Below are 12,500 nucleotides of genomic sequence, written 5' to 3' on the forward strand. Positions count from 1 at the left end.
CTCTTGTTTTCTACTGACATTTCCCATCAGCTATGAATTCCTTAAAGGGACAGTATACACTCATTTTCATATAACTGCATGTAATAGACACTACTATAAAGAATAAGATTCACAGATACTAATATAAAAATTCAGTATAAAACTGTTTAAAAACTTACTTAGAAGCTGTCAGTTTGGCTCTGTTGAAAAGGCTGCTGGAAAGCCCACTGCAAGTGGCAAATAAGACACTCCCCCCCTCCCCCTTCTTTTGCATATGAAAAGACCATTTACACAAACAGGAGCAAGCTGGAGAAGGTAGCTGAGCGTATTCACATAAAACTTTGGGGCTTGGTTAGGAGTCTGAAAATCAGAGCAATGTTATTTAAAAATAAGCAAAACTATACATTAATTAAAAAAAAAAAACTTTATGGGCTATATAAATAGATCATCTACAAAACATTTATGCAAAGAAAAAATGAGTGTATAATGTCCCTTTAAAGCAAGGTAGGAAATTTCTTTGTGTATTCTATTAAATTTGCAAAAAAGCAAAATATCCACTTTCTCATCTTCTACATCCAAATATGATAGCAAAATAAAATAAAAATAACAAGGAGGGTCCAGCATGTTAGAAACTTGAGGAAATAATAGCAAACCGAAAGCAAACGACTTTTTTTTTTTTTAAGAGAAAAGTTTAAAATAGAAAACCTATTTATTAAAGGGCCATAATACCCAAATGTTTAAACACTTGAAAGTGATGCAGCATAGCTGTAAAAAGCTGACTAGAAAATATCACCTGAACATCTCTATGTAAAAAAGAAAGATATTTTACCTCAAAAGTTCCTCAGTAGCCACCTCCCATTGTAAAGGATTTCTAAGCAGCATTTTAGTATGTCTATCCTGGGACAGCTGAAAGGATGAGCCTCGTGAACTCTCATATTATTTCACCATTCAGGTAAAGGAAGCTTACTATGAAATCTCATGAGAGTTAAGTCAAATCTCATGAGATCACAGTAAGAGTTCATGACCTCAGCACTGCTGATGCTGACTGGCTGCTGTTCATTTCTTCATTCTTTTATTTTTTTTTACCTGCAGCTGGGAGCAGCTAAATTATAACTTTTTACACAGAACTTACTCTGCTGAGCTGAGGAAATTGTGAGGTAAAATATCTTCCTTTTTTACATAGAGATGCTAAGGTGATATTTTCCTGTCAGCTTTTTACAGTTATACTGCATTAGTTTCAAGTGATTTACCATATGAGTATTATGTCCCTTTAAACTGTCCCTTACACTACCTTTGTTTATTTGTTGCTTTAAGTCATCTGTATATAAACTGTATATAGGATTGTGCACCAGTATTAAGTGAACTTGTAAACAAATAACCCAGTTTTTTATCTATGAATATATCCAAATACTAATGTTTTGTATGAAATCTTGTTCATTCTTCATATTTTCAGCTATACTGTGTCACAAACGATAATTTAACATTTTTTTTTTTTTAATTCTGATTGATGGGAAACTTAAAGGGACAGTCTAGTCAAAAATAAACATTCATGATTCATATAGGGCAAGCAATTTTAAAAAAACTTTCCAATTTTTTTTTTATCATCAAATTTGCTTTGTTTTCTTTGGTATGCTTTGTTGAAAGCTAAACCTAGGTAGGCTCATATGCTAATTTCTAAGCCCTTGAAGGCCGCCTCTTATCTCGGTGCATTTCAACAGTTTTTAACAGCTAGACAGCGCTAGTTCATGTGTGCCATATAGATAACATTGTGCTCACTCACGTTGATGTTTTTTTTACTCAGCACTGATTGGCTAAAAGGCAAGTCTGTCAAAAGAACTCAGATAAGGGGGCAGTCTGCATAGGTAAAAAGTGTATTAATATAACTGTGTTGGTTATGCAGAACTGGGGAATGGGTAATAAAGGGAGTATCTATCTTATAAAACAATAAACATTTTAAAGTAGACTGTCCGTTTAAACCTGCAATAGAATCAAGATTAAACTTTGTCTGCCAAACATAACTGCAGCGCATCATACAGCCTTTTCAACTGCAAATGGATTAAACTTTTCTTTCATGTAATTGGCAAGAGTCCATGAGCTAGTGACGTATGGGATATACATTCCTACCAGGAGGGGCAAAGTTTCCCAAACCTCAAAATGCCTATAAATACACCCCTCACCACACCCACAATTCAGTTTTACAAACTTTGCCTCCCATGTAGGTGGTGAAGTAAGTTTGTGCTAGATTTCTTCGTTGATATGCGCTTCGCAGCAGGCTGAAGCCCGGTTTTCCTCTCAGAGTGCAGTGAATGTCAGCCAAACATAACTGCAGCGCATAATACAGCTTTTTCAACTGCAAATGTATTAAACTTTTTCTTTAATGATTCAGAAAGTCCATACATTTTTAAACAACTTTTCAATTTACTTCAACAGGTATAATCAATGTTGCTTCATTCTCTTGGTATCCTTTGTTGATATAGCACCAATGCACTACTGGGAGCTAGCTGAACACATTGATAAGCTAATGACAAGAAGCATATATGTGCATCCACCAATCAGCAGCTGGATCCCATGTCCTGAGCCTACCTAGGTATGTGTTTCAACAAAGGATACCAAGAGGACTAATCAAATTAGATAATAAAAGTAAAACTGAACGTTGTTTCATATTGTTTGCTCTATCTGAATCACGAAGGAAACAATTTGGGTTTCATGTCCCTTTCACAAAATATCTGAAGCGGTCGACTTATGTGAGAGATCGGTTGTGTGTTTTTCCCAAACAGAAATAAAGAGACATTTAAAGACACAAATATGAATGTAGCTACCTCTATTACTCTCACTAATTCATAAAATGTTGGAGATTTATTTTAGTATATTGACTAAATTTGAACATTCTCAGAACACCTTGTTTGCTACAATTGTTTTTCAATAGCAACACTCCCCAACCTTTGCTTTATCTAGAGGTGCCATTCTGGACTTGTTACTGGAGTAGAAGGTGTATGCTTTTCTTAACTGATCAGCTATTTAGCAGTTAGGGACTGCTGTGTTATAGAGTTAGGCTTGTGAAGTTGCACTGTGCATTCATTTTCTGAATAGGAAATCCCACAATTTTCAATGTTAAATTCTTTTTTTTTTTTTTTGCTGCATATCATAGCTAAACGTTATATTAAAATTATAAAGGGACATGAAACCCAAACATTTTCTTTCACAATTCCTATAGAGCATGCAATTTTAAAGAACATTCTTGTTTACTTCTATTATCAAATTTTCTGTGTTCTCTTGGTATCTTTTGTTAAAAAGCAGGTACGTGAGCTCAGGAGCGTGCACATCTCTGGAGCACTATATGACAACAGTTTTAAAAGAATGTTATCCTTATGCAAGAGAACTAGATTGATGTCCTAGGTATCTCTTCAACAAAGAATACCATGGAACAAAGCAAAATTGTTAATAGAAACAAATTGGACATTTTTTTTTAATTATATGTTGTGTCTGAATCACAAATTGATTTTTTGGGTGTTTCGTATCCCTTTAAGAAGTTTTATGTCCCTTTTAAGCATTTCCTATTATTCAGTACTGTGTGCTATCATTGCATTTAACTGTGCATTACGGGTGTTGTGACATGACCTACTATTATATATTCACACAAATTACATATATTGGCCAAATTATCAAGTTTCGAACGTAGCTTGATGCCCCATGTTTCTGGCGAGCCTTTAGGCTCGCCGGAAACACAAGTTATGAAGCAGCGGTCTAGAGACCGCTGCTCCATAACCTGTCCGCCTGCTCTGAGGCGGCGGACAGACATTACCAGAAATCAACCGGATCAAATACGATCTGGTTGATTGACACACTCTGCAGGGGGCGGCATTGCACCAGCAGTTTACAAGAACTGCTGGTGTAATGATAAATGCTGAGAGCGTATGCTATCGGCATTTATCGATGTGCAGCAGACATGATCCGCAATATCGGATCATGTCCGCTCGCACCTTCTTAAATATGCCCCATAATCTCAGTAGAAGGCAGTTAAGTATACGGATAGGTTTACACATGTATGTTCATTGGATGGTAATTAAAACATAGTATATAGCTAACAGTCTGAATAATTAAAGTTACCTACCTTTTCTTGCCTAAAAGGGGTTATATAGTAATAATTACAAATGCATTTTGTTCTAGAGTGAAAAGTAAAGCAGGACAACTCACAATATCATTTTCACACAAATGTGTTCATTTAGCATCAAACAGGTCTTCATTTTAATTTAAAATATAAATCCATTTTGTACAGATTGCACACAAAACTAACATAGCATCATGTGCACGTATTTATAACATGACTGCTTTTGGTGCACTTTACAGTTTATTCCCTGTGGCTAATGTAAGACTACAAACTTTATAAGGACTAAATTTCGCTCTTAATACACACAACCTAAGGTGCTCACTTTTTTGGATCTACATGGGGAATGTTTCAAATCACATAAAGTACATACCACGTTTTGTATAAATCTGAAGAGTTCATAATATATATATATATTTTTAAATAAAGCTCTGTCTCAACAGAATGTATTTTAAGCAATCCATAAAAAAATCTAAAAAAATATAACATTGTATTTACATATAAAATAATAAGTTCATAATCTTTCTTATTGACAAAATATACAAATTAAAATTGTGATTTCATTTTCTCACAAGGATGCCATCTGTGTTAAAGAGAGTTTAAACAGTTGTGCTTGGTTAGACAGTTCTGTTACATGGTCGACCATTTGCTGCAATGATGCAGAGCTAGGATAGTTCAAAGCTGCCATTTTTGTAGAAGTGACAATGTTTTTAAGTAGTTCACAAAGCTGGTTGCTAGAGTTCATTAGCCTGTTAGAAATTTCCTTTGTTACAACTTGTCTTGACAAGGTGTCCCCAATAAACACCAGTTTGTGGGCGCTCAAGATAACAAACTTGCTGTGAGCAACAAAAATCCTCGGAGGCTGAGCAGTGCTCATGCAGCTGAAAAAGGCATCAATCGCATTCAGAAGGGAAATGAACAAATTCTCACACTGTTCAGAGTAAAAGGAAATCAACCGTTTATCTTGCGGAGCCAGAGAACTGTTTTCAGCAGGAATGCTATGAGGTGACTTCCACTTAGAGATATCATTTTCCACTGGTGCTGTAATCTCTCTCTCCAGCTGCTGGAACTGACTCAGCTGAAACACAGATAAGGAAAATCTCAATTTTCTGCATAATCCCTTTAATAGTCCCTGCAAACACAAAGGAAATGGGGGCATGTGGCCTACCTGGTGTTGTTCCAGTTGTGGTTTGCCTTGTTTGATGATGTTTTCCTTTTCTAGAAGCTCTTTCTGGTGACGCTCAAATTCTTCTTTTCCCTAAAGGAAGGTAACAAACACAAGTGATAAGCCTGGGATTTACATAACAGATACTATATATGGCATCACATTATAAATGATGTGATGAACAGAATTAAGACTTATAAATTGCTGCTGGAGAACTCACCCTTACAGTGCTTTTTTTTAACTTTTCATCACTATACTAATATAATGTAATCAAACAGGTCTTGAGTCTTTAGTTATTTGCCCATTTTGGGATGGTCAATGAGAATCAACATGAAGTAGTTATCAGTCAATATGCATTTCAGTTAACTATCAGTCAGTAAGGATAAGTAGGAAGTACACAACTATTGATAAGGGTAAGTAGGAAGTACACAGCTATGGATAATGATAAGTAGGAAGTACACAGCTATGGATAATGATAAGTAGGAAGTACACTACTATGGATAAGAATAATAGGAAGTACACAACTACAGATAAAGGTATGTAGGAAGTACACAACTACAGATAAAGGTATGTAGGAAGTACACAACTTTGGATAAGGATAAGTAGGAAGTACACAGCTATGGATAATGATAAGTAGGAAGTACACTACTATGGATAAATATAAGTTGAAAGTACACAGCTATGGATAATGATAAGTAGGAAGTACACTACTATAGATAAGGATGAGTGGGAAGTACACAGCTATGGATAAGGATGAATGGGAAGTACACAGCTATGGATAAGGATTAGAGGGAAGTACACAGCTATGGATAAGGATGAGTGGGAAGCACAGCTATGGATAAGGATGAGAGGGAAGTACACAGCTATGAATAAGGATAAGTGGAAAGTACACTACTATGGATAAGGATAAGTGGGAAGTACACAGCTATGGATAAGGATGAGAGGGAAGTACACAGCTATGGATTAAGATAAGTGGGAAGCACACAGCTATGTATAAAGATAAGTGGGAAGTACACTACTATGGATAAGGATGATTGGGAAGTACACAGCTATGGATAAGGATGAGTGGGAAGTACACAGCTATGGATAAAGATAAGTGGGAAGTTCACAGCTATGCATAAAGATAAGTGGGAAGTACACAACTATGGATGAGGATGATTGGGAAGTACACAGCTATGGATAAGGATAAGTGGGAAGTACACTACTATGGATGAGGATGAGAGGGAAGTACACTACTATGGATAAGGATGATTGGGAAGTACACAACTATGCATAAAGATAAGTAGGAAGTACACTACTATGGATGAGGATGAGTGGGAAGTACACAGCTATGGATAAAGATAAGTAGGAAGTACACTACTATGGATAAGTAGGAAGTACACTACTATGGATAAGTGGGAAGTACACAACTATGGATAAGGATACGTGGGAAGTACACAACAATAGATTTTCTTTTAGAATTAAATATCCATTACATATATAAGCAGATGAATGGGTAGTGGTTCATTATATCAATCTTGACAGAGCATCACAGGTAAGCAGACAAATATATAATGGCGCAATAGATAATGTGACAGGTAGGAAGCAGCAGGATACAAAGGCAGACAGCTTGGTGAGGCTTTTTAGTGAGAATTCCATCATTCAGTCAGTTCAAGTCATCCTGTGTATTTATTAATTTAATTAAAACAATACTATCTACATTTGGAATGTAAGGGAGCAATTACCATAGCCACACCTTTTATATACCTTACAATCACGTATATCTATTTATATATCATTATTGCAATTGATATGCCAAAAAGATTATACTGCTCTTTGATGTACAGCTATTCTATAGGAAAGTATACAAAACCTATCTTATGTAAAATCCTTTTTGTATTTATTTTACCTGTGAATGATTCTTAACAAGTAATGCATTAAGTAATATTAGTATAAATTATAAATGAGCGTATCTGCAAATAAAATCAAAAGTCACTGTATGCTCCTTTTGCCAATATTTATTACCTGTAAATGAACATAGTCATAGTCATCCATCCAACTTTTCACTGAACCATCACAACTTTTGCCATTATGCTCTTTAATAATATGGGGTAATGGCTTTGTATGGTTTTGAACATTATTTTCCTGTAAATTATGGAGATTGGATCCATTGAAGGGATACTCAGTAGTACCGTTAATGGCATCTGAAGATTTATTTTTATGGGTATCAACAGTCACTTGTTTGAACAAAATCTCTGCATTAACACTAATGGTGGTGGTTAACTGCTTAGCATCATCTATGATTGTCCTGGCCACCATGACAGACCTCTCAAGGCTGTCACACTTGTTTGTTTTATTGAAAGCAAGGACATTCACTGACCAATTGCAATTGCTCAGTTCCTGGCTACTCTGAGTGAGAATCTGATATGAGTCTTCAAGTCTTCTCAGCTCTCTTCTCATTTTGTTCTGGAGACCAGATTCCTTAATACAAGATGCATTATTTGTAGCTCCTTTGGCAAAGTGGAGGTATTCGGTTAGAGACTGCTCAACTTTGTCCAATGCAGCATGGATTTCATTTACATGTCTCTCCATGTATACATAAGAACGCCATTCTGTGTTGACAAAGGCTATTAATTTGGAGACAGATAACTCAACTATCTGTTGCAGTTTTAACAGTTTTTCGATGGCTGTGTCTGGATCAAGAAGAAGCTGCATTTTTTTGTCTTGAGATGGTGAAGATGTTGCAGAAGACTCTTTAGATGTTGTGGATGATGTTGACATGTTGCTTCTTGTGCTTCCTGTACTGGAGAAAGACAACCTATTCACACCATCAGTGACATCTTGTAAAGCTTTAGTGTCCTGCTGTATCTGTGGAGGGTAGTCATACACCCCTTCTTTGTCATCGGATAAAAAACCTTCACCTTCAGCAGGCAAATGAACACCCCTGGGAAAGTCGTAATCATCTGTCTGCAAACTAGGTTGATGGTTTCGAGGAAAGTCATATAGACTATGCTTTCTTATGCCAACATCAATTTGTACTGGGCTAACTCCATTGATTTTCATGCAAAGTTCCTGGCAAGCAACTTTTGAACTTGGAGGTAAAGTGTCATAAACCCCTTCAGATTTCTGCTTTAATGAAGAAGGAAAATCATACATCTTTTCCTTTGTAGATGGCAAGGTATTGTAGACCTAGAATAGCAGGCAATAAATACGTTTGTTAAAATAAGTGTAATGTAATTCACTAACTTAAAAGCATAACGTAAGAAAATGTTCCATCTAGTGTTTTATTTTAATTAAAACACATTGAAAATAAAGCATATTACAACTAATATACTAATCTAATTAAAACATACTTAAAATCCCTAAGTAAAAATCTAAATTAAGTAAACCAAACTGAAAAGTTAATTTAACACTTTGCAATTAAATTTTAGTTCTTAAATATACATAAATATATTGATTGATGAACTTGTTCTTTCTGGTGCCCATAAAAAACCTCCATATAAATGTGACATATTGGTTACTTTCATGTTAAAAATAGTAAATATTAAAAACAAATCAAAAGTAAAATGTATCAGGAGTTGTTGACCAATCCCATGATCCAGGTGGTCGTGACTGAAAATTCTTCATCTACATACAGTCTTTCCCCATATGAATGCAATTCTTTGTCTCCTACAAATTGTATAGCAGGCTCCACAATATTCTGAATAACTCCTACGTTTCAAGCAAATTTGTAAACCCCTGTAATATAGGGAATATCTATATATATATATATATATATATATATATATATATATATATATATATATATTATATTATTATTATTATTATTATTTTTTAGAACTTACCGGTTGTGCTGAAGGAACATCATATATTCCATTTTCCCTTTTATCCTGAACTGGGCTAAAATACATAACACTTTTTGCAGCAGGTGGAACATCATATACCTAAAATGAGAAGTAGTGTGGAAAAAAATAATTATGGAGCAAATGACTCAGAAACATATTTTAGAAGACACTACAACCTGAGGTATTGTTAAATCGACCCGAGTGTGCCTCATCTCTATGCATGACTTGTTACAGTCACTTTTAGATATTTACAATATACAGATATTTACTTCCATCTTTAGCATTTAGAGAGAACAGAAGCTATTTAAGAAAGGAATTAACATTGTCTCTGCTACTTTTTTATGCATTGGAATATTTCTGCGTATATATTGTTTCAATATATTTAAATTGTGCAGGTATTTTTTAAATTAATTTCTGCATTTTAATCAGTAACTTTTAAAAAATCCAGATAAGTATTTAAGGCGACCATGACAAGATTCAATCTGTAGTTTTTCAATACATTAACATACTGGGAATGCATTATCAACTTGTTTTCTTGTTTTCTGCAGTAGCCAAACTCCACCCACTACTTGACATATCTAGAGGAGCCAATCCGGGCTTGTTATTGGAGTACACACAAGTAGCCAAGGTTTGTTATAAAAATATTGTTTGCACTACCAGTTCTCAAAATTAAAAAACTCTTAAAAAAAACTTAAACAACTTCAGGAAAGGGGAACATAAAAATAAATGAGCTACCTACACATATATATCACAAATTTCACAGTGTTTACTGTCCCTTTAATGCTGTCAAAAAAAAAATCAAACAAACAAAAAGAGGAGTAAATTGTTTAATATTTTCTCTATTTCCATACCTCTTGTGGTCGAGTAGGAGGAATATCATAGACGTTTGTCTGCCACCTGGAAGCAGATTCGTAATTATATCCTTGTCCCATTCTGGTTGGAGTTATGACCTGAAAATGAAGAAGAAAGAGTAAATAGGAATGCTAACTGCAGCACAATCTTGTTCATAGTTATAAAAAGTTTCTTTATCAGGGAAATGATGAAATATTGTAATATTTGCATATTTTATTTTTGTTTCCTTAGCCTTATTGAATTGAACTTATGCATACGTTGCTATAAAATATTTTTTTGCTAGTTTTCACATCTGTTTAAACTGGGACAGAAAACAGGTTGAGATCTGTGCATATTATAAAAGGGCTAATTAATTAAAAATAGTTTGCATACATTTTTTTTAAATAAATTGCTGGCAAGTATTTTAAAATAATTTCTTAAATATAAGCAAAATGAATTACATAGCTAAGCTACCTGGAGCAGTCAACTCCAGCCCCCCCCCCCCCTTATCAGTGTTTAGACACAGGCATTGTATTTAAACCGAGTTCACAGCTTCTAGGCATGCTCCAGCAGATAATCCCTATGCACTTTTGCATTCTACCAAAACAACAATAGATATAGATATAGCCATAGAAGGAAATGTGTGGGGGGAGTTAGAGCTTTACAATTCAGAAACTAAATAGAAAGGGTTAATGGCGAGGCACTGCAGTATAAATTTGTATTTGTCTCTATCCCAACTTGTTTTATGTCCCTTTAAGCAACTTTAACTTGAAGAGACACTAAAGTCAAAATAAACTTTCATGACTCAAAAAGAGCGTGCAATATTTAAAAACATTCCAATTTATATCCACACTTTATGAGGCACCAGCTCCTGCTGAATATGTGCAGGAGTTCACAGTATATATATATATATATATATATATATATATATATATATATATATATATATATATATATATGAGTCTGTGATTGGCTGGTGGCCATCACATGATACAGATTGCAGGAAATATAAAAAAATCTACTACTCATCTGAAATTCGGACTAAGGGCTCCATTTATGAAGCTGCGGGTGTGTTTTAAGTGCCATAGTGTTATTGTATTGTCTTGTTACTGTGCATTTGTTAAGTATACAAGCCTACTGTATTTAATATTTTATTATCATACAATATTTTTTCTTACATGTGACAGAACATTTTTTGTTTTTGTCCCTTTTAACCCCTTCATGCTGGGGGCAAGTGTTTAAAATCGGAAGAAAGCTCTGATGTAAACTCTTGCTTGAAAAACTAAATCACTAGATCATTGATGCAATCACTTGATTTCAAGGCCAGGCACACATCTCCCAGTCAGATTCCCATTGAATAAAAGTAGGAGGGTGCAGGATGCCAAAAAAGGCAGGACATTCCATGTCATCCTAACAGCGTTAATGCCCAGCACTGTTAGGAACATCAAGTAATAAAAGTAGTTTTTACACAAATACTGTCTGCAGAAGTATTTGTGAAGACACAACAGTGTATGATAAAGCCTATGATTTACAGGATTACATATGCACAAAATACTCATACTTATTTACACAATCTAAACTTGCTATTCTAATTAATGTATGTCAAAGATATATACTGAAAAAGGGACCAAAAAGAATGTGCATAAAATGAGCAATTCTATGCAGAATAGCCTTCTGTCAACAAAGTCCAACAAAACCAAATATACCACAAAATAAAGGGTGTTAACTGCATATTTACTGATCAGAAGCATTCTTACCTTGGAGAATACTATAGTATAATAGGAAGTGTTTGTTTCTCCCAGAGCCTCCAAGATTCTGTGTTTTCTTTGGTTTATGAGTAACTAATATGCTACTAACAGAACTGGGTGCTTAGTGCTATACCTAGTATACTACAGCCTGAATTGAGCTGAACTTGGGTACTTTTATTTATGTGTTTAAATCTTTGTATGTGTATTTAACTAGTCACTAGCTTCTAAAAATGCCACACTAGTTGCAAAAGCTATAGTGTTTCTGCAGTCAAGCTAGAAAACAGTGCTGACTTCACCTGTGGTTCAGATAACTAATAGAAAGCAATTGAACTAACGGCTGACCACACAAATAAACTTTATGCTTTTGCAGCAACCAGACTTTCATCACTTGTATGGTAGCAGAACACACCTCACATATTAAGGTTTAATACGACCCTAGTGGGTAATATTTAGGTTTAATACGACCCTAGTGGGTGATATTTAGGTTTAATACGACCCTAATGGGTAATATTTATATCTGTGCCGTTATTTTTTTTACTTACAGATCCTTTGATGATATTTTGCCTTCACAAAAGCATAGAACTCTGCTGAAGTAAACTTAAAATGCTAAACCTGCTTTTAAATGACCCATAATAATATAACATTCTATTCACTCCCTAACATCAAAGTGACCTAACTGTGCAGAAATGAAGCACTCTGTGTTTGAGCATTTTATTATTGCACTGTTGTTGCGTATTAGTATGTGTTTACCTCCTGTAACGGGCTCACACAGACATAGTTAAAGTGAGTGTCAGAGCAGCAATGCAGTACTGGGTGCGCCAATAACAAGAGGCATACGTGTGTAGCGA

The 12,500-nt window shown here is 34.9% G+C and overlaps 1 protein-coding gene across 1 annotated transcript in view; it reads right to left on the reverse strand.

Moving 5' to 3' along the window:
- Positions 1 to 4,177: 4,177 nt before the first annotated feature.
- NEDD9 (neural precursor cell expressed, developmentally down-regulated 9) overlaps positions 4,178 to 12,500 on the reverse strand; it is a 52,058-nt gene continuing 43,735 nt past the window's right edge. The window contains exons 3-7 of the mRNA XM_053714745.1: positions 9,925 to 10,023; positions 9,074 to 9,172; positions 7,254 to 8,417; positions 5,253 to 5,342; positions 4,178 to 5,162 (exon numbers count right to left, since the gene is read on the reverse strand). Coding sequence (XP_053570720.1) covers positions 4,653 to 5,162; positions 5,253 to 5,342; positions 7,254 to 8,417; positions 9,074 to 9,172; positions 9,925 to 10,023 — 1,962 coding nt within the window. The 3' untranslated portion in view covers positions 4,178 to 4,652. The remainder of the gene's footprint in view (positions 5,163 to 5,252; positions 5,343 to 7,253; positions 8,418 to 9,073; positions 9,173 to 9,924; positions 10,024 to 12,500) is intronic.

Source organism: Bombina bombina, chromosome 5 (assembly GCF_027579735.1).
Source record: "Bombina bombina isolate aBomBom1 chromosome 5, aBomBom1.pri, whole genome shotgun sequence".
NCBI lineage: Eukaryota > Metazoa > Chordata > Amphibia > Anura > Bombinatoridae > Bombina > Bombina bombina.